This window comes from Necator americanus, chromosome V (assembly GCF_031761385.1).
Source record: "Necator americanus strain Aroian chromosome V, whole genome shotgun sequence".
Lineage (NCBI taxonomy): Eukaryota > Metazoa > Nematoda > Chromadorea > Rhabditida > Ancylostomatidae > Necator > Necator americanus.
Genome location: NC_087375.1, coordinates 10775703 through 10801021, shown reverse-complemented (window position 1 = coordinate 10801021; position 25319 = coordinate 10775703). Strand labels below are relative to the sequence as shown.

Here is a 25319-nt window from a genome sequence, read left to right as displayed (position 1 = left end):
CAACAAATGCACACGTGACAGAAAAAGCCCCTTATTGTAGGGCTTGAAAACTGGGACGGATGAACTATGCAAAATGTAAATTGCAACGTACAACATCTCACGTATAATTACTCACTAAATTCGTTTGAAATACTGAGAAAAATGCTTCAAAAAATCCTATGCTTCTCGTGTCCCACGCGAAAGGAAAAACCAACGAGGGACTTTGGCACGCAATTCGGGACAAATGGAAGTATTACTGGTGTCCATACGAGGAAATTGACGAACAACGGGAGTCAAGGTGATCAAGTGAGAAAAGTAATGGAAAGGCTGCTGAGGGAAAAATGAGGCATAGACATAGACTGCGCTGAAGTATAACTGATTCATGTGGGTTCGACGTCGCGTACGCGTGTGATCACCAGCCACGATCGATTTGCTTTGATCTGCGTATATGTCGTTGCCATGTAGATCAAAAGGAAACCAGCCACGATCGATTTGTTTTGATCTGCGTATATGTCGTTGTCATGTAGATCAAAAGGAAAGGAATGGCACTGGTTGAAGGAATTCCAGGGGAATGTTATGCATCCAAACTGTGAAAAAGTACTGTATTGAATTTTAGAGGAACAAGAAAGGATTCATGTAAATCCAAATTATAAACAATACTTTATAAACGTTGAAGCCACTAATCGATAAAGAATGTCCTTGACAACATAGACACTTCCTTAGTGCGCTTCAAGTACATTAGGATTTGTAGTGTAGTGATTTCATGGAGAATTTACTCGACAGGCTAAAATCTAAGAAGGATTATATTAAAAAAAAACCTGGGTAATACTAATATAAAATAATACTAACAAATGAAATAATAATTATAATATTTGGTTAATATTGTTTACTACCGAAATAAATTTTGAATCTGCCTTTCTGGGTTCTTTTAGGAGAGCGTAAGTTGGTGAGAGCTGTTTTTCTAACTAAGAAAATTAATTGAGAAATATCACTTACAGAAATAGTAGTATGTAAAAACGATTAACGAGAAAAAGCTATTACTAAAAATTAAAAACTAATCTTTTGCTGTAAACACAAAATTAATCTAATAATGTTCTTATGCGAAATATGTATGCAATTAGAAGCGTGTACGTACCAAACACATGGTCCACAAATATTAAGAATGAACCTTTAGTAAACACCAAATTTTAGACTTCTACGCGATTAATTCCACAATTGACTAACGTTCATCCAGAACAGAAAGGAGAAAAAAGCAACGAGAGAGAAAAACAAACATCAACGGAAGACATAGTAGTGGTATAACTGCTTCATTTAAGTAAATGTATGTTCTGCTGCCCTTTACATACAATCCTGAAAAAAAAATTCTTGCGGAATTTTATTACTCTCCTCCATAAAACACTATGCATATCTGTATATCGTTTTGTTCTTTATGAGAAACGAATGCAATGTTTATTTCAGTTTTTCTACCAAACGACTACTAAACCCTCTACTAAAAGAAGTCTTAAATCTCAATCGTAGCTGCACTTTTTCCCGAAATATTAATACTCGACTCGATTAGATTGACATAAACGTATCGTGTTTACACTTTAATACAACGACTTGTCTGCCTTCTTCAATTCCAGGTAAAATGTGTTGAATAGACGTAAGGAGGACATTAATCATGGTTGTAGGACAACGTGCACAGGATTTTAATGTGAAATCGCCGAAGAACTCAGAGCTTCTGTGAATCAGTGAGGTGACCTTATAGCATTTAATGATTCTCCATTTCTGGTTCCTAGGACTGAAGGCATAGGATGGGAAAAACGGATGGAGTTACCATCCTAAGCCAAACCATCGATCACTAGTGATTACAGAGAATGTCACTCCAGAATGTCTGGTGAATTCTAGCAGCACGTGCGTGAATTTCCCGGAAGTCCTATGTTCTAACATATTTTTGAGAAAAAAACAATTGTCAAAAATGAGAATAATTAAGAGAATTTTTGAGAACAATTATTAATTAATCAATAATTACTGCGATTATTCTGAATGGTTTTTCCCATAGCTAATTCATGCCTTGAGTTTAAGTTACCTGTTCGTAAATGAACAGTACAAAAATATTTATTATATCAATGTTTAGTATCAACTTATTTTGAATATATTGGATCGCTACAACATCAAAGATTAAACAACTAATTGGTGAATTAAATTAATAATTAAAGTAATGTTTCCGCAAAGAAACTTCCCAAAAATTGCGTACAAAAATTGTTACGAACCATAAGCGGCAAACTTTCTTTTAAAAAACGGACGAGTCTCCTTACAACAGTTTGTATCGCGTAGAGTAGAGGAACACGAGATCTCCAGAGTCGACTTTTTTGTCCAGCAATACTGCTTCGAAGATAATCTTCTCATAGATATTACGTTGATAGAAGCATGGTCGGTGAGGAGATTATCTCTAGGATATCGTAGAGCTGATCATCCGTCAAGCATGAAGTAATCATAAAGCAGAAGATGGACACATGTTCTCTAGGGAGACGCCTAGGAAAGTATCGATATAGATCAAGAGGCAAACATTTCTCAAATTATCTCTCAGATCATTGTTCTACTTTTTTCTTTTGGTGGAGCACTCGAAAGCAAAAAAAAAATCTGCAGATTATTTGTATTCTGGATCCTATCAAGCACCAGCTCAAAGTCAGAGTCACACAAGAAGATAAAGACGTACTCTCAACGGAGATAGAGCGTTTCAATGAAAATATTCAATGGAATGGAAGAAATTCAGCAAAGAAACGAGAAGTATCTCGAAGATAGGTTTAAAAAACTCTTTTCCGTTACCTTTAGGTCGACGAATTTGTAATTTCCTAAATATATCATTGCAGAGAAGAGTCACTAAGAGTCAAGAATTACATATAACCGTTTTTTCTGCAGTACCTCAAGTATGTAGTGTGCAGCTGCAAGCGAAATCATAGAATCGATCAGTAGATCAAATCACGCTACGTGCGGTTCAGTTTCCCCTACAAACATAAAAAGGTACTAAAACTAAGTGATCTAAATAATAAGTAGACGTATATGTATGTAACTAGGATGTAAATAATAGTACTAAGTAAGTAGGTAATAAGGTAATACGTCATAAAATTGATTAGTAGATCAAATCAGGCTAAATGAGGTGCAGTTACCCCCATACATAGAAACATATAAAAAAGGAATTCAATAAAATGAGGTAATGTAGGTAATAAGCATAAGCATTAGTAGATGAGAGAATTAGATATAATGAGCAAAATTATTAAAATTTAAAAATAATCATTTTCTAAATTACTAAAATTTACTTTTAATTCAAATTACTAAAAGTTTACTAGAATTTTTGTGTCGTTCGCAAATGTTAGTCGTATGATGTGCCTCACGCGTGCACCACATTTAAAATAACTCCTTGTTAGGTGCTCCGGTACACATTCGTCATTGGAAGTACATAATTTAGGATTTCAACGTTGAGATGTCCTGTCAAAAAGTATTAACCTATTTTTGAGGCTCTATGCATGCACTTTTGACCTTAAAGGATTCAAATATGCCTATTTCGACTACGGTGGGCGATGGCATAAGCGAAAAAAATCAATCGTCCAGAAACAACAAAAATTCCTAATCAAATCCGTAGTGTGGGGAATTTTAAAAAACTATTAAACTAATATAGTATAGGAAATAAAAAATCAGTATAGGGAATTGAAAATTAAAAAATAGAAAATTCCAGCCTTCTAGCAGCAGTTTCAAACCATCATAAACATTACTGTTTATTCATTCTTTGAAAAAAAAACTTGTTCCGAGCAGTCATTGAAATTTTTGAATAAACAAAAATTAGCCACGGGGTGAAATTTGCAGCCAAAACGAGAATGTCGACAGAGTTCGCCTTTTCCTCTTTTCTAGCATTTCGTTCCTCATCCAAGGCACCATTTGTGAGCCATCAAAGATTTCCGTGAAAAAGACAGCCTAATCAATGAATTAAGGGAAATTAGACTGGAAAAAACCACAGAGCGAACAAGCTTGAAAATCTCGTTGTGCCATGGACCCTCTATCCTTTTGCTCCGAATGGATACTTATTGAAAAAGAAGGCTTGAAAATGGAGTGACGGAAGGTAGCAGAAATAAAATTGGTAACAAGTGGCATTAAAGTTATTTCTCAGTTTTTTCTTGTCTTTGCCAAACCAGTTTTATAGCCTTGTACTAGTACGAAGTGGCTCTATAAACAAAAAAGACATGATAATAAGCTTAGTTTTAGCATGCGAGCACAACAAGGCAGTCCACTCATTTTACAGTGAGTAACGTTGTGAAGCGTTATGAAAAGAGGATATAAAAATATCAACAAATATAAACGTCAGTACAGTACTTCTAGATATAATGGAGCAACTATATGATAAAATGTTCAAGCACCACCTTGAAAACTCGAAAAAACTGGAAAAGTCAGAAAAATCCTGATAAGAACATGTGAGTGTGAACAGAGTAAGCTGTAAAAACTCTGCAAAAATCGGCCAAATAAGCACTGTTTCTGAACTTCTCGTCTTGAAGTTGTAAGGACTGAAGAAATCAATCTTGGTTTTTTCAGTCCTTACAAGTCTTGTGGATGGGTTTTGGATATTTTTCCTTTTAAATAATCCTTTTAAATAACGCCTCTGAAAACAGCCACCTCGGAATATGCATGCTTAAGTTCAAATCTGAAGTAACTTCATATTTGAGGAAATGTCTACTGAGGACATAATTATCGTAGGTTCTTTAAAGACAATGCGGATGAAGGTAGAAAAACCTAAGTGGACTAATTCGGACGCTAAACTAACCGTGTTTTCCGGCCATAGAAAAAAAAATGGTAAGGGCACACCGAATAAAGGACAAAGCATCTAGCGTTGATCAGTCCACTTTGGGTGCGTCGACGAGTTCGCTTCAATTCAGAATCGTTTGGGATTTATGGAAGCGTTGTGTTTCTACGAATACAACTTGCACTTGCACTCTTACGACTTGCAGGGCTAGCCGACGTATCAAGTCAGTCTTCTTATCCTCCCAAATAAGCCTGGAACCAATTCGTCGACCTCGACAGGATGAAAGGCTTGGTTGGCCCTAGGTCGGTTTCGAACCATTTTTCGATCGTGTAGGCACAGCCGAATCTTTTACCAATTGCGCTACGCCCGCCCAACTTATTTTATCTTTTACTTTCACCAATATATTTAGAGTATTATTATTAGAAAGTATAAGTGTTGTAAATATCAGCATTAAATACGAAATAGGTAGTATATCAAGTTATGATTACAGTATCATATTATTATCACTATGATCCATAGCAACGGTACCTATCCTCCTGACCAACGGCTTCGGCACCTAAACTGTTATCCGGAGCAATTTGATCTCATCAACATATGCGCATTTCGAAAAATGGCAAGTAAGAGAGATAAAACACACAAAAAAAGCATTCGTAAAGAACGTAGGACAGGAGGCATTCGACAAACAATTATTTCAAATATTTACGCGGTATTTGAATTTTTTTCCTATGCATACATAAAAAGCATTTTACAGTTTCACTTCAATCACTGAAAGGTCAAAATCAACCTAATGTGAGTGATGGAACATTTTGGCCAATGTAGTTTGTTTATCCTTCTTATACGAAAAGAATTTTGTGCATAGAATGTTATGTCCCATTATGTCCCATTATGTGAATTCAAGGAATAAAACTGTAAGGCTCAGAAATAATTGAAAATGATTTCTTTATTTCAAAAAAAAAAAACGGGAGAAGTCATTGAAAGAACAAAAAAAGCAATTGCTCGGAAGAAGAAGGATGTTTGCATGCAATGCACGTTGAATAGACTACCCATTTGCTGAACAAAAAAGGAGAATCCGGATTCGATTCGAAATTTGTTTAGCTAAAAGAGTACGAACCCTATTGGGGAACACGAAAACAAGTGGAAGTATGTATAGAGTATTAAATGCAGAGGAAATTCCAGGAGAGAGGAAGGAACCAGTAAGCTAGGAGATCCAGTTGTTTTTCTTTTGCTGTGATGTTGCTTCATATCGGTAGTGGGAAGTGCTAAAAGAAAGCCTCACAGCTAATTATTTATTTATTTGTTTACTTGCTTCTTGTAATATCCGCAAGCGACGTAAGAAAACACAATTTTGGAGTCGCAACTTATCCTACCGTATCAAATAGGTGCATTTTTGATTTCTGAAACAATTTCTCCTATTTTTCAGACCATGAAAATGAAAGTTCTATCATGGAATAAACGTGTAAACGAAATGGAAAAATCTGAAATTACAGAATAAATTGTATAAAATCTGAAATTAGAGAGTGAATGGCTTTCTTCCCTAAGAAAATATTATGTTCTACAGCTCCTGCACAGCACAAATCTTTCTCCAATTAGCCACATGATTGAGTGCCTAGAAAAGCTTAGGTGCAATGCTGAGTATGTGCTCTGATGTAAAAATGTACTTCTCCTGTCCTTTGTGTCATTTGAAAGGAAATAATGCGCTCTGTTATCGAGAAAAATCCATCATCCATAACAGCTGTGAGCGAGTGTGGCGCAATCGGTAGGAGGTTTCGCTGTGACTGCGCAGTCGATCGATAGTTCGAAGCTGCCCTTGTGCCAAACAAACGTTTCTTCCTCCGGAGTGGATAAATTGGTTCCGAAGTTGTATAGGACGATAAAAACACTTACTTGATACATTGGCTACCCATACAAGTCATTGTATAGGCTAGATACGCGCTCGTTAACCCCAAATGATTCTAAGTTGAAGTGAACGCGGTGGCGGATCCTAAGCGGATTGATTAATGCCAGACACTTCATGCACCTTAATCTTTACCAAAGCTCTAGTGCTGACTGTACTTGTATCACAAAATCAACAGTGTGGTCGATAAGGTGACAATGGGGAACATATGGGACATGTGGGATGGGACTCGTAACTTCCAGACACTTCCCTCCTCTCTAGTTCACAAATCGGGAAGTGACCGTAGTTCACCGAGGAAGGACTCACATTCACATCGCTCTCACTTGCATTCCTTTAGCAAATGACAAAACACAGATGTGGTGCAGTGGCAATAACTGACTTGAGGTAGTAGCAGAAACCCAGGTGGGAACATAGTTTTTGTGGACGATCTTCCCGAGTGTTCCTAGAAAAACTAAAGAAGTTTGAGAATTTTTTCTACTGCACTGTTGTCGGAGATTGCAAGCTCTACAATCGCTTTCAACCTTCTTGCGATTAGAAAAAGTTATCTAATCGGGATGCTAAGCTAGGCATACTGATTCAAAGGATAATTCAGAGGGATACATTGAGAAAAACTTGGTTAGATGTATGTAAAAACACAACTTATTCTACTCCCTACGCATCCTTGATGTTATCGTTCCTTTTTTCCCTTTCGAGAAGTTCCACACAGTCCACACTCAACACATGCGCCAGAAAAAAATCTAAGATCAAAAAGTGCAGTCTGGATCACAGGACGCCAGAACTAACTTCTATCGAAGCCAGACGGACCCATCAAGAAGAAAGCATGCTGTAAAAAAATTGTTTGGGAGGTGCGATAAAGATACCGAAAAGTATGTCATTCATGAAAACGTCGACGCATCGGCCATTGCATGACTAATTAGTAAACACGAGCTCGTCTTACATCGGGTGCTGCATGAACATCGTCGGATGAGTCGGTACACAGCTTTTCGGGGCTCTCTTACTTCACAATCAAAAAAAATTGGCGGAAATATCGCAGCGGACAATAGAGTAGTCAACTCTACAAATTTGATATGATTTTATTTTTCTTGGTGGTGAAAGTATAGACATAGATATGTTTTACTTTCCGAACATTCACGAATAATAAATAGCTTTTATTAAAGTGAATTTCTACAAGGATCCAAATTCACATTTCAACTAAGTTTTCAATACACGATTAGGACGTCAGGAGGATAGCACAACCGGAGAATAGATTATGAAAAGATTTAGCAATGATTCACAGATATGATTAATTTCTAACAAAGTGAACAAAATATCCTTTTGCTGCCATCACGGAGCGACTTCGAATCCAAATTGTGTACCTAAATGTTGCCTAAGAACTCACTTCAACAATATCTCAGAAAACTTTCCTACCTTGCGGCCCATTTGTTCGTTAGGTTTGTTCCAAGACCCGTAATTTTGTCAGTAGAATCCAACACCTGAAGCAGAAATAAGCGAGATGGAGTTAACTAATTCCTGATCATGTTTAAGTGAAATGTTTTACTTACATCTGCATCAAGACTGAAACTCCTAGGATCGTTATGGGTTAAAAGTTGGATATCATGACTTTTTGCATACTCTACCAGCTCGGATGGAACCTGAAATCATGTGAACACTGGGGAAAAGCGCAACATCATTATTCAGGAGTAATAATAATATAAAATTACTTATGATTGAGTCAACTCAAGCAAAGGAAAACTGGATCACGCGAGCAAAGTATTCAAGACAATGGTAAGGTATGCACGTTTTATCACCGAAAATTGTTCAGGTCGCAGGTTCATGATTTCCAATCCAGAACAATTCTAGAAAGCAGGCGACAGCAACAGGATTTTTTTTTTGTAAACCAAAGCAAGGATATGGGATCCAGGAGCGTCAACGCAACTAACTTTAAAAGAAGAAATTAAAAACTTACTGCACAACAGCCATCGATGCTGTAGTGATTTATTGTTGGTGGATGTTCTTTTGAAGCATCACGTAATAATCGCAACCTATCGACGTCAAGATCGGATACACCTTAACACCTACGCTTTAAAATTTAAAATGAAGGAAAACATGTAAAAACAAATCAAAGAGTCTGACACTGGCGTCTCTCTAATTGTACATTTCAGGTAAACGATAGAATTGTAGCTTTTCGAAGCCATCAGCGGCTGTGCATAAAAATCTACCGACATGGGGATAAAAAGCAGTTAGGTTCAACAGTTTACTCAATATCTTTACATCTTAAGTTCACTGCAGGGTGCGCCTTCTGAACTGACTGTGAAAGACGAGAGGTGTAGCATCCATTGCCTAGGAATTCATCACTAACGGAACCGCGTAGATGCGTAAGAGTTTGTTGGGGGCGCTTATAACCACAAGAAAAGAAATAAAAAATCTTTACGAAACAGTTGCGATCACCACTTTTCTTCTTTGATCTATACCCTATGTACTATTTTCGAACAAATGTTGTAGGAAAGCAAAGAGTAGGATGAGGAGTTGTTCTCCATCATCAAACAACCCGACTTCCTACTATCAAATGACTTTTGGAAACATTAAATTCACTACTATTAATATCTAAATGTTTTCGAAAATTCAGGGACTTATCATGCCATCTTGATGAGTATATGCATATGCAGCTTGCTTTCTTCAATATCCAGTAAACAGTACTTATCATGCAAATCATACCCAAAGAACTGTAAGTAGGTCCAAGTACAGAACAAGAAGCTGAAATCTTTACGCAACAAATCTCGTCTATCCTTCAATCTCCAAAGTTCAGCCTTTTTTTCTACAAGGCTCATACAAGGGTCACGATTTAAAAATATATATTAAGAAATAGTGGACGGGAATAACCTCAAATTCATGAAGGGTTTCCTCGAAAAAAATAAGACGCAGAAGTGTCTCATAAAAAGCAAAGGTGCGAATAGAATTACGCGGTGAGTGCGACTATAGCAAGCTTTATAATAGAATTCAACTGCTACATGATAGTTAAAAGAAGAGGAGGACTTCAGGGTAAGGGAATCGCTATACGCTTGAATGGAAAGCGAGAAAGACTACAATTCCATACCAGTACCAGAAAAGCACAACTGCAATCACCCTACATTAAACATAAAATTAAATTATGCAAACAACTCACCTATTGAATGGACAATATCTTTCTCTACAAGCTCCTCTACAGCCGCCCATATAGGACTAACCTTTTCTAGCCAAACTTCGTCTGATAAATCCTAAAGTCGGAAACCTTGTTGTAAACGAAAAAGAAAAGATGACAGAAAATACGGTTATATCGATATCGAAAATATGGTTATTTCCATTTATATAAGTAAAGAACACAATCGTCGACTTCAAATTCTGAAAAAAGAAAAAATCTTGCACAACTCCTTTTGTGAAACAGCTCAAGAACAAAAATGTATTATTTGAAAGCTACTTTATATTGAGCGCAACATCATCCGTGGCTCTGCAACCGGTTCTTTTCCAACTTATTTTTAAACGGTGACAGTTAAATAGGATTTTAGGGCTGACGCCACTCCCCTGCATTCATAACTGATACATATCAGAAACGAGACGGCACTGAAAGATCGTAGAGACCGTACCACATATTTCCCACAGCTACTTAAGAGTTAGACGGATTATCTTGCTCAAACGAACGACACGATATCACCGAGTACTATACAAGCAGGTATCTCAGAAACTTTCAGCTAAGCATATGTAAAAATAGGGTGTATTCTCTCGTACTTCATAATTATTTTTGATCACTTTCTTCATTCTTCAAACATTTTTGTTTCTCAAAATAAATGGACCGTTTTATTCACAAAATGAGAACTACAGATATAGCTTTTCCTTGCTTCTTTCTCTGTCTCAAGCTGGACCTTCTAAGGAGCAACAAAAACTGTGAAAAATGCGTTAAGCATAATGAAAGCATATGATTCAGCAAAATGGGTAATGCAAGGTGTCTTCTTCAAAATTCCTTTCCTATTTGATGTATCCGTTTTCAAAAAGAACAGTTATGCAAGAATGTGTTATGAATTGACGACGATAGCCACCATTTAGATTCATATGTAGTCGTTAACTAACAAACTGTTCCTCCTATGCACAATAAAAACAAGTAAAGAAAGAGTTTTACAAAAAAGATAGAACTAAAGTCAATTTACCGCTGATTCGTCATACGGAAAGGATACTATCAGCTGTGAAAGTGTGCCCAATTGAAGCGTTTCTAATGTTACCCGAACAGCTTCTCGCACATCTTCAGCAGAAAATGATGTGAGGCAGATCTAAACATGGGACAATTATTTTCTAGCGACTAGTTGAAAAATAAAAGTTTGTATCCCACCTTTAATGTTGTTTTCACATCAGTTTCCGTATGCTGTAAAACTTCTGTGGTCGGAGAAAATACACTTTCAGTCATCCGAAATACAATTTTCGTGCTAGCCAAATGTTTGCATGCTGCTGAGATTTCGGCAGAGGAATTCCTGTGACGACGAGTGACTAGCTGAAGATGTTGGTTTGAAGTAGACGAAACAAGAGCAAAGAAAAAACTAAAACACCCTTTCCAGTGCTTTTTATTCCTATTTTTAAAGGTTGTAAATTCGGACGTAGTCACACAATATCCAGGATTTTGCGCACAAATTAAGACCCCTTGTATTTCGAAACTACAACAGGAAATTTATATAATCTGGTTTCAAAAGAAGTTCATTCGGTTCTTTCTTTAAAACTCATTTCATCGAGTAAGACTAATAACAAAGATAAACAACGTGAGTCAAAGTACGCGAATCGTGACAAAACAAATTTACAAATACGTTAAACAAATAATAACGAATCAGTACCCACCGATAACGTATGCAGAATAGAATCCAAATGTTATGTGAAATCTATGCTAATAAACTAATATTCTGCTTGCAAATCAATTGAAAACTAAATGCTCCAACTAAATCCAAACAATAATTACATGTAGTGTTGGCGTGAGATCCATCCCTTTGGAATGTGTCAAAGTGTTCGGGTTCTACTGAGAATCAATTGAAACCGTAATGAAGTGATACTATGAAATTCTCTAGAAAAAATGACTTTGTAGGATAGGCCGGTTTACAAGACAGGAAACTGATATCAATCATTGTACATAGTATTAGCAGTACGTTGAATGGTGGACGTAAATCATTATATCCATAAAATTATTACATTATAAAATCTCGACGCCTTATTATTAATCGTGGGAATTGAGTTTTCAGGGTGATTTTATTAAATACAAGGGGGAATGAAAGGCAAACTATCCGGATAAAGAAGCACAAATAGTTCTATACTGTTGATCTCACCTCTAAATAGTTGTTCAAATTCCCCGTATGTAGGGTAAATGAACTTCCTGGCAATATAGGTGGCATGGTGCCCTGAAATTCATTTCCACAAAAGGTTGCGATGCATGGAAAAGCTAAGGAATTTAGACAAGAAAATCAATTCATAAAGATAACGAATGTCCAGCAAACAACAGTCGAGCAACTTGAGAAAATGATCTAGTGTGACCAACAGTGAAAATGGATGTAATAACAAAAAAGTAAGTGCCCCCCCTAAGAAAAAATGGAGAGGAATATAGGCATGGAATTCGATAAATAACGCGAAAACGTGAAAGTCCAGGAAGAAGGAAGTTCAAGCGCGTGAGGTTCATGAGTATGTAGCATGGCTGTTGGCTCCTTATTCTATTCAACACAGTACTACGAACCATTATTTGAAATAATGTCAGCAAATCATATTAAATCACATATTGCAAACGCAAAATACTGAATTAATTGAATGGAAGACTGACTGAAGCAATCTGTGAAACAAATCCATCAAGAGCGAGCAACTTCAATTCTGCTGCTCAGGTTGGATCACGTAGGGAGATTCTAACCTAATCTAATCCTATTCTATATATTATTATTATTTTATTCTAATCTAGGAAAAAAATATGTGCTCGACTTCGGTTTCAGAAGTTTAAGCTGGACAACGGAGATTGTTCACCGAAGCAACTGTGGAAAGAAAATTTACGTTAAACGGACATCTATGACGAACATCTGATCGTCTAAGTCAAGCACGTGACTTCTTCTGCACGCGTGTAGGTTCGATTACTGCAATGCTGATCATAGGCGCCATCCCGCCAAAACAATAGACTGATCACTTCGGGAAAGAAGAGGCACTAGTTAATTTCTAGGGAAGAACATTAGGAGAAATGTAGTAGGGTAGGGGAAGGGTCACTCAGCGGCGCCCTTATTTCTGGACGCTCATTCCTACATTTTTTTCCTAGTAACTTTAGCTTGCATGTCATAGATCCTCTAAGTCTAACGATTAGGTCCAAGGGCCCAATTGATTTAGTTACTTGCTGTAACCGAAGTGGCACCATCGCAAACTGCAGCGATGGGTGGTCTTAGCAAGGGTTCCGGTACGCTCCTAATCACTACGCTCCACCGCAGCGGCTCGAGCACAGCCGCGTACGAAATTGCTTTATGTCGTTCTGACCCTACTATATCTCCTTTTAACGTGAATTCGATTTTAGTCCCGACGCGATCGTGATAAAGAGTGAGCTAGTCGCGATTCTGTGCGCAAATATAGTTTTTTAAAGTACAATTAAAGTAGCAATGTCCTGCTCCAATTGAATCGCTATCGCCATCGTGGTGTTTAACACAGTCAGGACCCACTACGGATACAATTGATATAGCGCAGCCAAAACGGCACGTTGTTCTGTGCAATTCCGTAAGCAGCGACGCGGTAGAGCTAGAGGATCTAGAGATCCAGGTAGGACAATCGCGAAATGCATTAAAGAAGCAGAAGGGTGCTAGCAAGGGTCCTCATTCGACGTTAACCGCCACGCTCGACCGCGCTACTCTAGGCGCAGCCACTTACGCAACTACACCGTGTTTCATGCGGTTTTGAGTGTACTACAACAATATGGTGGTTACCGAGTATTTTTCTACGTCCAAAGATTTTTTTTCCAAAGAATGTTTCTTATTTTCAGAGGACTTCTGATTCCTGCTGATGATTGTACGCCGCTTACGCCAACGCTCATTTCCCGGTCAGCTATTCTCTTCTAATTGTGCTGCGCTTTTTTTGCCCAAGATCTTCCTCAGAAAAGTGTGGTACTTTTCAAAGTGATGTCAAAACCAACGGGATTTTCACTAGTCGTAATCCCAGTCCTGTCAGAAAGTCATGAGAAATTCAATGAGTATGCTAGTCCTAGTCCTCAAACATAGAATGGAAAAATTCCTTCGTAAGCAAAAACGGAACTTTACGCGCAAAAACAGTACTATTTGTCTGAACACAACTTCCTAGTTCTACTCACAACTGTTTGGCATTCGTTTCGGATTCAGACTTGAAATTAACGAGGAATTCAAAATTAAAAGCAAGGAAACTACTATAATGAGGAAATAAGAATGAATAAACCGACATGACATGCATGATGACTAGCGGCTGAGTGGTCGCCAGAGGGGTTGAACCTACTGACTCATAGCCACCCTCGCAAGTTGTAACAAGACCCATTGTCCTCCCCTTCCTGCCTCGAACTACTCTTTAGAAACACCCTTAGATATCAACAAAAGAGAAAATTCTTTAAAAAAAAGTGTGAAAACGAAATCACTACTCTAACCACCATTTGACGTAGTGGAATTTTCACCCATTTGAGGTTCATGACCGTTAATGAAGCTGTTGAGTAAGAAAAATGATGAGCTTGAAGTAGTTTGAAGTTTACGAATTCCACGAATAACAAGGGAGAGAGTGTGTGTAAACAAAAGTCGGATGTTAGTTAGATGGCTGGTTTATTCGACTAGTCAGCATCGCAAAATGATGACAAAACTTCGAAAGTGTAACCGGGTTGATGAATTGCATCAGTGTTCACTTTCTGCAGTGCATGGAGTTTCTGCTCTGATTGTATATACTTTAAAGTAACGAGTAGTAACCTCAAAGAGAGAACATCAGCGCTCGATTACCACCGAGTAATCGCCGAGAAACAACGAAACGGAGAGGAGGAATTTTACGCAGACTAGAGCCTATCGATTGTTTACTTTCAACGACCGCGGCGAGCAGATAGCGTTTGGTCATCGGTTTCCCGAGACGAGAACACTTTATTACGGAAAATTCACATAAAATCCAAATAGATAGGAGAAGAATTCCCAAGAATTCCATATGCGAATCACGATTGAACACAGGTGACGATATGGTTTATCTCTGCGACATATAACATAAGAAAAGAATAGTCATCATACGGTGAAAAAATTGATGATATAGTCATCACTTTTGAGCAAGAAATGAAAAAAAAAACATAACGAGATTTTGATAAGGAAACAATCATGTGGAAGCATCGATAACGAACTATTACTGCTGAGATCACGGATCGAGTAACAACAGATTCAATGCGCCAGGGGACATGGACAGTGTAGTCAATATGCTCATGGATACGTTCATACGAGTACATTGCACTTGCACCAGACACTGGAACTTATGTTTGTTCACGTGACCGTGACGCGTCTGATGCAACGCACATATAAAAGGGTAAAAACGACAAGAAGCACGGTGCAGACGCGTAAGCGAGTGCGCTCGAAGCGGCGCAGTGGAGACAGCGGTTGGAATCGAAGTGGGACTATCGCGAAATAAAGCAAGGAATGGTGGTCAGCGAAGGTTCTCTGTAGACTCTAACCGCTACGCTCCGCCGCTCCTCTTCGAGCGCTCCTGCTTACGCAACTGCACTGTGCTTCATGTCGTTTTGGCCCGACTATACTTTCCCTGTCTTTCAGCATCATTTTCCTACCCTTTGCTCTAATCCTCCGTTGAATGTACATCACAAGATTGCTAAATAATGTTGTGTGGAGATTTGGTCATTTGAATTGTGGATTGAATCACTAATTTCAGGTTCTTAAGAAGATTTGTCGACATGTCAGCCAGTAAAATTACTTAACAACCTCGGCTGCAGTACATTAAAAATCAATACAACATTTTACTGCGCGGAGGCTCATCGAAAATCAAACTTTTCCGCTAACCTCAAAAGGTCCTGAACGGAAGGAAAGCCTCCTTTAGTCTCAGAGGTTTGTTTTACTTAGAATCTTCAGAAAACTACATGAATAAATGTATGAGATGCTCGCATAACGGAGAATTCAATGAAATGAATTTTACGGTCTAAACAGTAACGAATTTTATGGTCGAAGCCAATGATCAACATCAATCCCTCAACAGCGCTGTTTCAAAAGGAGGCAGCGCGCAAATTCCGGCAGACGCGTAACGATCGCCCGACACAACATAACGGCATTTGTAAGAAACTGAGCACTACGATAGCAACGCATGAAAACAGATGAGTTTGTCAAGCACTCACGAGTAGAAATAACTTATATCTCTTCAACTTCGTGCCACAATATGCATAAAAACGAGCTCAAATACGCATCTACGACTGATATTGCGAGAGAAGCGGACCTGGGCAGCCGTTTGAACCTAACTCTGTCTTATTTGTTTCTTACATTCCTATGATTTTTTCTGAAAAGGAAACAAAACACGAAGTTGTAGAGGAGCTACAAGTTTTGCTACTTTTTAATGCAAAAAAAAAAACAGAAAACAAAACAAAACCCGAACTATAACACACTCATCCGAAGGAAATGAGAAATTCACAAGGATTTTATCTAAATGAGTACGGTCGACGTGTCGGTGTCACTTCGCTTGAATTTTCGCAACGAGTTTCTCCATCCATGTCGTATATGTGACATAAGGCCACGATTCAGCAAACCATAAAGCACAGGATTCGTCATAATGCTTGTCATTGCCGCACTGGAATAAAACTTCTAACACGCTTTTTTCCTTTTGTTTTGTATACAACAAATCCTGCGATACTGCACCATGCTTTGAAGTGTTTATGTTGCTTTGTTTTGCCTGTATAAAGGCGTTGAACATAAAAAGAAAGGCTTAAGAATTAAAAATAGTTTGTAAATTCTCTCAAACTCAATGCATATTCGAAAATCCGTTTAATATGGCGTACGAATTACAGCTTTTTAAAGTTGGCAACATGTGTATGGATAAGTGTAACGCAGGCGAAAATAAATGGAAATTCGTATCATTTTAACCCTCGATTGTAGCCGGGTCGAAACGACATGAAGCGCGGAGCAGTTGCTTAGGCGGCTGCGCTCGAAGCGGCGAGGTGGAGCATAGCGGTTAGGACACTTGCTAGCACTATTCTTTGTTCCTTGTTCGTGCTAGTCCCACCCCGATTCCAGCGGCTATCTCGACCGCGTTGCTTGGAGCGCAGCCGTTCACTCAACTACACCGTGCTTCATGTCGTTTTAACCCGACTATGAATAATATGAGACAACGTCCAGTGGTGGAAATGGAGAAAAAATCAGTTTATGATGAATTTTAACGAGCTTTAGATGAATGTGTAATACAAGTTGAGTCATCCGTTGTAGTTCGTGCAACAAAATGGTCTTTTTAATCCACTCCTTTCTGACATTTTTTCGAATATATGAATTCTAACGTTATGCCAAGATCTTTAATTCTCTACTCCTACGCATATAAACAATTAAAGTCTCATTATCTAATCATCAGCGCAGGTTTTTTTTTCTCGAAATGGATACCACGCAAACAAATCAGAAAACAAGAAGAAAAAGGGGAATATGCATAGGACGGCACGGTTCGAGCCACGGTACGTACAGTGTAGGCACGGTATAAAGATCAATAGGCCTCAGTCCTCAATAAATTGAAAGGTCAACCTGTGCAACGACATGTTCAGTACCTCTACAACTTTGAATTTTGATCACATTCAATAATATTACATTTATCAAATAGATACGTGCGGCATGTACAGATTGACGTGCTGATAAGAAAGAGGAATGACAATATGCACTGCTCTGTTTTTATCAGCACATATTTCAATGGCAACATCATAAAATCTCGAGAAAGATTACAAATATGACTTAGATTTTTGTGCTCTGCGTAGACTACGCTGAGGGCTCAAAAAAAAGTCGGAATCGTAAGCAAATTGCGAGATTGTGCGGCAGCTTGGATGGTGAAGGAACTGATCAGTGGTGGTCACGATACAGTAAATTATTCTTGGAATCCCATTTCTAACCAACTCATTAGAATTATAACCGCCTGCGTTAATTACTCTTTATAGGGAATTATTTGTCTAAATTCATGATTTTTTTTGACTGAAACGTCCTGTCATACAGGTGAATCTTTTATGTCTGCGCGGACGACCGCGATGCGCGCTCGATTGGGTCGAGATATAGTGCAGTTTGTTGGTTCGTTCATTTGGGTGTATATAAATATATATTGATCACATATCGATTTCCGCGCTGCGACTGCTCCGAGAAACAAAAATACAACTGAACATTGATACCTGTGCGATATAAGGCTGGCTATATACGAATAGTCCGTCTCTCCGCGCATAAACACAACGCCGTCGCTGAATTCTAACGCCATCGATGCGACATTATGTGGGAACCATGATATGAAGAACATCAGCACCACAAGCACCAAAACCAACGTATTTTTACGAGTTTGCTGCAGCAGAATGCATCTCCGACGGCACTAAAACCAAGGAATGTAAAAAAAATAAAACGAAGAAGTATACGGCTTCTTTTTCAAAGAAGGTTTTTCTGCTACGTACCTGCTCAAGTACGTCCATCTTCGAGTCCATTTTCCGTTGTACTGTGCTCAGAACAGGGACTGACGCGGTTAATATGAGTGTTCGTTCATTCATCTTCCTGGAAACAAGATGACACATTGGAAATTCGAATCTACGTTAGATGTCCACTATGAACCCCTGGACTTGAATATCTGCACTCTACTCAGTACTACAATCGGGTTAACATGACGTGAAGCCCGATGCAATTGCGTGAAATGGTGCCCTCGAAAAGTAGCGATTGAGATTGGTGTGGGACCCTCGCTACAGCACTCATAGACACCCATCGCTGCAGTAAAGCTAGTAGCTAGCTACTGAGTAGAGTTAGCGATGGGCCGACCTTGGTCGCAATCGCTCGCTCCATTGCGCCGTTGTAACGGAGCCGCTTACGCAAATGCGCTCACCTTCAGGTTATTTTGACCCGATTATAGTCTCGAGTAAAAGCTCGTGGCGTGGGTGATCGGCTGCACTCGAGGCGGTGCGGTGAAGATAGCGGTTGGAATCGAAGTAGGACCATAGCGAACTACGTCCCATCGCGCCGCTTCGAGCGCAACCGCTTACGCAACTGCATCGTTCTTCATGTCGCTTCGACCTTACTATGTATCCTTTGAAGCAGTAATTTGTGCAAGTACACAAATTTTATCATATTTCCAATAAGAGACGTCAAAAATGTTATGTGAAGATAGCTAACTGCGTTTCTACTTGACGTCTTGGATATGACTTGGGCGGCAGGTGACTGGGGAAATTACTGCTACCAGCAAAGGCATTTGTCATATTTTTCGTCCCGAACTGGTCCTAAGGATATTCATATCTACCCTAAGGTTGGAAGGGAGCATTTTTGCATGCACGTTCAGTTCTTAGCATTTATGCTGTTCCGCGTGACCTTGTATGCGAAAGAGGAGGAGCAATGTGCACTCGCAAATTCCCACCAATTCCACCGCGCAATTCCCGCCATTAATGCGCCGTCGCGCGTCGCGGTCACTCGATACAACATGAGTGCTGGCGTCTTTGCCCGAAAAGTTCAAAAAAAGGACCTACCTAATTTTTGCTTGAGTTCTCTGCCTGAGATGTTTGAAAATCCTCGAATAACAATAGAACATAATCAGAAAAGGTACGAAAAATTGAGCAACCAACACAAAAACCGTATAAGCTCTGGAAACGTAGGATATACACGAGGTGCCGTGGAAACTGCTTTGCGAGAACAAAGACTTTTTCCGTCGAAGTTCTTGAAGATCAATGATATGGGTAGTACAGAGCAATATATTTCAGGATCATTCGTCTAAAGGCATCATCCCACGAATCTGGAGTGGTGCGGATTTCCGGTGGAGTATTCGTATACGGCATAGTAGATTATGGAGAGGGGGGTGATTCCGTCCATTTCTTTTTAATTGCCGTGAAACGGCCCGGAAGATACGGCTTCGAGCGTTCCGGCGCACTATTTTCTACAAGGAGTTCGATTTGAGCGCGCCGGCCCTGCTTTCTTAATATTTTTTTTCTGCAGATTTCTATGCTCAAAATTATCAAACAAAGAGAAAGTGTTTCAAACAGGGACTTCAACGCACTCTTCGCAAAGCTGTTGGAAGAGGGTTTTTTCGGTTAATGCGATTTTCACCGCCTCGCACTCAGATTTAAATTCTGTCCTTTTTATTCTCGCTAGGAATTTAGTTCACAATCATCCTTAAAGTGCTTAAGTTGTTTTTGTAGGTTTGATATCTCACGAAGGATGCGTCACTCGAGATCATTATTTAGTGATTCTTGAAGGCATCATCCCACGAATCTGGAGTGGTGCGAATTTCCGGTGGAGTATTCGTATACAGCATAGTAGATTATGGAGAGGGGGGTGATACCGTCCATTTCTTTCTAATTGCCGTAAAAACGGCCCGGAAGATACGGCTTCGGGCATTCCGGCGCACTATTTTCCAGAAGGAGTTCGACTGGAGCGCGCCAGCCTTGTGCGGCGCCGCAACTTCCGGGCTGTTTTTTGTGGCAATTAGGAAGGAATGGACGGAATCACCCCCTCTCCATAATCTACGATCCCGTAGACGAATACTCCACTTGAAATCCGTACCACCCCAGATTCGTGGGGTGATGCCTTTAAGAAAAAAAAAACAGTGAACGTCGATTAAATTTCATTCAACGATAGCTCTTAACGATTTCACGATCTTTGCCTTACAAATCACTTTTTTTGTGGATTTTGAAAAGAGGAAGTGCAAGCTACTTTAAACTGAGGGTCAGCAATTCAGACAAAAAGTTTTCTACCCTCTGCATGCTATCATTTTTCAACTACTACTCTTTATTTAAATTTTCTCTCCGAAAGTGCACAGTTGTTCAAATGAGCTCATGCGCTTACCGTCGAGTTGGCACGTTTGGCCACGCTTCAGTGCAGAATTTGCCGCAAAGCCCATCGTACTCAACGAGAGCCATGTACCATGAATAAGGCAGCGTAATGAGGATCGCTACCAACCACAAACAGACCATCACAAAACGAGCTTGCTGAAAGTGCAAGGATTAAGAGAATGGCGCTTATTTTTCGAATGGAAATCCGTAAAGAGATTTTAAAAACAGGCTCAGGAAAAAAGTACCAGCGTACCTAAACTTTCTTTTTTGAAAACATAAAAGCTGAACACGTTGAACACGAACTTCAGTTTTTGGTAGCTACATAATCCATACAAATCCGTTAGAGACTGATGACTGTCCAAGTTTTCAGCAAAAAAAAAAAGAAAAAGAACTTTGCGACTCTGCTCCCCCGAGAGCTCTAGGATCGACCGCCGTCGCCATTTTTGCAAAATTTTCAAAAGTTCTCAGTACGAAAAAAAAAGAAGAAGAGGAGCGTTAACGACTGGAAACGGACGAAACCTTTTCTCGCTAACTAACCACTTGAGTCATTCTTTTCTTGTGCGGAGTGACAACCATAAAGTATCGATCAACAGCGATCAATGTGAGGCTGAATGTGGCGACAAAGACGCTGGCTCCCTGAAAAAAATCTCCATCCTTCATCAGTTCCATAAAGGAATTTTTCAGAAGTATAACTCGGCATACTTTTTGCTCTTAATTTTGTGGAATGTTCTGAGTGTTTTTTTTTCGAGTTTCTCCAGTATGCACCTGTTGCAATGTGAATACTGTAGAAACTCGAAAAAAAAAATTATTCGCAGGAATTTTGCGTCTAGAAATTCCTAAGATAGGAAAAAGTTGCATATTCTGTGATCTGTTATGAAACTGAATATCAATTTTTGATTGTTTTGCTTTCGAGCTGAAGAAGTGTTTCTACTATCATTAGTGTTATTATTAGTAAAATAAACTTATTATTAATATTATTACTAGTAGAATTGATTAAAAAACTTTAGCAACACTGTTATTATTATTATCATAATAATTATTATTATTGAAGTCTCCTATCTATTTCTGTTACCGTTATCATTATCACTACATGACTCAAGAACACTTTTCTGGAGTGCTGGAAATGCTAACCGAATTTCAAAAAAAGAACAGCATCCTTCTCGCTTTTTTTTCCTCACGAAATTTTAAAGAATGTAAAATATCCTTCCTTTTTTGTTCTACTGAAAAATTTTGTTATCCTGGAAAGACGATTAAAGCGTAACAGTGATTCCACTGTTCTCTTACATAAAAAAAATCATGTTGTGTGATTGTAAATGTAGAATCGCGTGATGTCATACGATATCGGCTAACAATTTGTTTCCGTGCCGCCAACGGACCGGATCCCGTTACGATTCTATTCAGTGGATAGTGATGTTAGACAATTTTTGCAAAAATTAAAGGCATCACCCCACGAATCTGATGTGGGTACGGATTTCAGGTGGAGTATTCGTATACGGGATAGTAGATTATGGAGAGGGGGGTGATTTCGTCCATTTCTTCCTAATTGCCGTAAAAAACGGCTCGGAAGATGCGGCGCCGCACAAGACTGGCGCGCTCCAATCGAACTTCTTGTAAAAAATAGTGCGCCAGAACGCCTGAAGCGGTATCTTCCAGACCGTTTTTAAGGCAATTAGGAAGAAATGGACGGAATCACCCCCTTCTCCACTATCTACGATCCCGTATACGAATACTCTACTTGAAATCCGTACCACCTCAGATTCGTGGAGTGATACCTTTAAATATGAGAAAAAAAGGCAAATGTTTCGATTTTGTACTAACCTGTATCCATGGTAGTGAATGACACATTTGGTCACCGAAATACCAGTTTTTATGAATACTTGTGATTGGAGTAATTGGCAGGGAAAAGATGCAAACAATAAGATCAGCAAGCGCCAAGTTCAATATGAACATATTCTGGAAACAAACTATCGTTGAACTTATTAATTCTGAATTTTTTTCCTGAATCTTCTTCATTCTGAAACCAATAGAAAACATATTATCGTTAATATTCCAGTTGAACAGAGAGATTGCGTGAAAACCTTTCCATAAATAGTGGGGTTGTGTGTGAATTTCTGCATAAACCCCATTAAAGAATTTTTGAGTCGTGAATCTAGTGCTGCTGTCATACCCCATGATCTACCAACATTCAATGCTTGAGTCAGGAAATTGGAATAGAGGATCTTCACGATACGGTAGTGATTTACCTGCACAGTTTGCAGTTTCCTGTTGTTGAATGTGAAAATAATCACTCCAACGTTTCCGATGACGCCAAATAAAAATTCGACACTAAACATGGATGCGTGAATTTTCATCGCACAGGAAAAGAAGTCCGATGAAGAAATAAGATCTTTTTCTTCAATGAACAAAATGAAAAATACCTGTACAGTACGGAGAAAAATACGATAACTGGCAAGTTCAATGTCGGATCCTTCACTTGATCAGTGAAAACGACACAATCCGTCATTCTGAAAGTGCTTATGAAGTGCTGGAGAACAAATGGGGTTGCGAGTGCTCGACAAAATACGTGTGGACATCAAATAACATTTTGTAGAGCTCTCTCTTTGCACGTTCACATTTTCTGCTTAAGAAGAATGGAAAATGGTGTGATTAGGCGATCGCTGGTGAGAAAAAAAAACAGGCAGATTAAAAGCAGAAGACGGAGGAATCGTTTATGCAGGAAAAATAAACAAAGAGGACGTGATCGACATAGTGGATTGTGAAAAATTCTATTTGACAAACAACTAAGTGTAAAATCCATGAAGAAGAAGAATTTCTAAGTGAATATGAAGAAAGCACTCAATCGAATACAAAGTGTAATGTATGTAAAAGCAATAAAATCGTGACTTGTTGAAGCGCTGAGGACATTCAACAATACGGAGGACTACGAAATTGTACTACGAAAAGACGACAACGAAAATTGTAATTTCTTCTAGGTTACCTTTTTTTTCTATTCGAATTCTTCTTGTACCGGAAAAAATTTGCAATACAGCGACTCCAAATAAAATGACAGCTCATTTTTCACCCAATTTCTCATCTCTGGATATTGCAACAATTTTAGTAAATATGAAAAAAGAAACATCTGGAAAATCCCTGGATTCCATACTTGTGCTGTGAAATGTTTCGAAGGACGAGAAAAGAAGAAATGGATCGCAGCCGGGAAGATTTATGCAGCTCTCAAAAAAAGATGGATTCTTCGAATATGTTAATGTTCTCTTTGATTGGCAATTTAATGAAATATCCAAAAAAACTGATCTTGGTCATGCATCTACCAGAAAAAAAAGCAGAAAAAGAATTGACAATGCAGTTGGAAAAATGACAAAAGAAAGCACGATTCCAGAATTTGGAAAAATCGATGCAGGAAAAATTGTAGTGTCACGGTAAGGACAAAGGAGACATGGTTGGTAAGAGGATCCTTCCACCAGCGTAACAGAATCCTAGACCGAGCGAAGCAAAATAACAGAGGACGCGTAGTGTTCGGTTGCACCCGATCTCACTCCTAGTCGAGATCAAGCGTGTGCTTAGGAGAAAACCCATCTGAAAACGACCCCCGCCGCCCCTCCCACCTGTAGAAGACGCTCCCAAAGCGATGCTCTCACCGCATTCCTTCCAGAACAGTAGCTCATATAGCAATGATAAATTAGTTATAATAAACAGAATGAAAGAAACAATTTGAACAGCTATTAAAATAAATCGAGATGATATTAGTAAGTATTAATAAATAGCACTGAAATTAATATGGAGTGGTGCAATTGATGGTTCAGTGCAAGGATTAGAAGTTTGTGTACGCATGTGCAGATATAAGTTGGAAAGATGAGGAAGCTCTCAACGTGTATTCGACGGCACAATTCTTTTTTTTTTGACAAAGATAACAAACGGTCGAGAGTTCAATACCCGCCAGATTCATTATTTTTGCGAAATGGAAAGAACAGCTGAGAACGACAGAGAAAACATTTTAAAACTATGTTCACGGTATTTCCCACTACTTGTACATAATTTTACTCTTCGACGATGAAAATGGACAGTTGAGAGTTTGACCCCTCCACAATTTTTCCACTTTTTCCATTTTTGCAAAGTGGAAGAAACAAGTAAAACCGACGGAGAACACATTTTAAAAGCATTTTTGAACTATTTCCTACGAATCCTAGGGGGATCGAACTATTCAGTGATTAAAGACGCTGAATAGTTCGATCTCCGACGTAATCTTGATTTTGCAGAACCGAAAAAAAAATAACAAAAATAACAATAAAAAAAATAAAAAAATATTTCACCGGCATTTTCTCCCAAATTGTATTGGAAGCATTCTTCACCGCATACAGGTGTTACTAAGATGTCAGGTTAGTGATTAGTTGAGGCCCTGACTGGAAATTACTGCTGGACTGCTAGATTTCGTTAGGTTGAAGTAAACATGAATAACGGACTGAAGAAGAAACGGAGGAAGACAGCTGCGACGGCTTTCTGTAAAGGAAGATTCGCCCTGTAAAACGGTTAAAATATCCTATTTAGAAAGCTTCTGGTTTTTTTTTTCTGAAAGCTAGCCGAAGATTTGAGCAAATTTCACAACGTTTCTCAGCCACATAGCTTTCGAGAGAACGGAAAACCATTTGGAAGGAAGTGAACTACAGCGCACTTCAAACCGAAGACATCTTTATAAACAGCGAGCTGACTTCGACTGAAATCAT

The 25319-nt window shown here is 38.8% G+C and overlaps 2 protein-coding genes across 4 annotated transcripts; both read right to left on the bottom strand.

Moving 5' to 3' along the window:
* Nucleotides 1–7926: 7926 nt before the first annotated feature.
* On the bottom strand, nucleotides 7927–14295 carry RB195_013516 (uncharacterized protein; the record flags this gene model as incomplete). Of its 2 annotated transcripts, none has more annotated exons than XM_013449706.2 (9): nucleotides 7927–7999; nucleotides 8052–8116; nucleotides 8186–8275; nucleotides 8590–8690; nucleotides 9787–9877; nucleotides 10802–10921; nucleotides 10981–11139; nucleotides 11957–12028; nucleotides 14254–14295. In XM_013449706.2, the coding sequence occupies 9 exons, from the start codon at nucleotides 14293–14295 to the stop codon at nucleotides 7927–7929; spliced, it is 813 nt and encodes a 270-aa protein (XP_013305160.2). The 2 variants fall into 2 exon arrangements, with proteins under 2 accessions (XP_013305160.2, XP_064059252.1); XM_064203371.1 differs by having other exon boundaries at nucleotides 14257–14295.
* Nucleotides 14296–16270: 1975 nt separating this feature from the next.
* Nucleotides 16271–23104, bottom strand: RB195_013515 (uncharacterized protein; the record flags this gene model as incomplete). 2 transcript variants are annotated; one of them, XM_064203369.1, is made up of 10 exons in its annotated part: nucleotides 16299–16415; nucleotides 17980–18052; nucleotides 18127–18170; nucleotides 18250–18346; nucleotides 19303–19416; nucleotides 20615–20757; nucleotides 21139–21237; nucleotides 22420–22554; nucleotides 22845–22926; nucleotides 23019–23104. In XM_064203369.1, 10 exons carry the CDS (start codon nucleotides 23102–23104, stop codon nucleotides 16299–16301), a joined length of 990 nt encoding a protein of 329 aa, XP_064059250.1. The 2 variants fall into 2 exon arrangements, with proteins under 2 accessions (XP_064059251.1, XP_064059250.1); XM_064203370.1 differs by lacking the exons at nucleotides 22845–22926; nucleotides 23019–23104 and having other exon boundaries at nucleotides 16271–16415; nucleotides 17980–18170; nucleotides 22420–22551.
* Between the last annotated feature and the right edge of the window lie 2215 nt (nucleotides 23105–25319).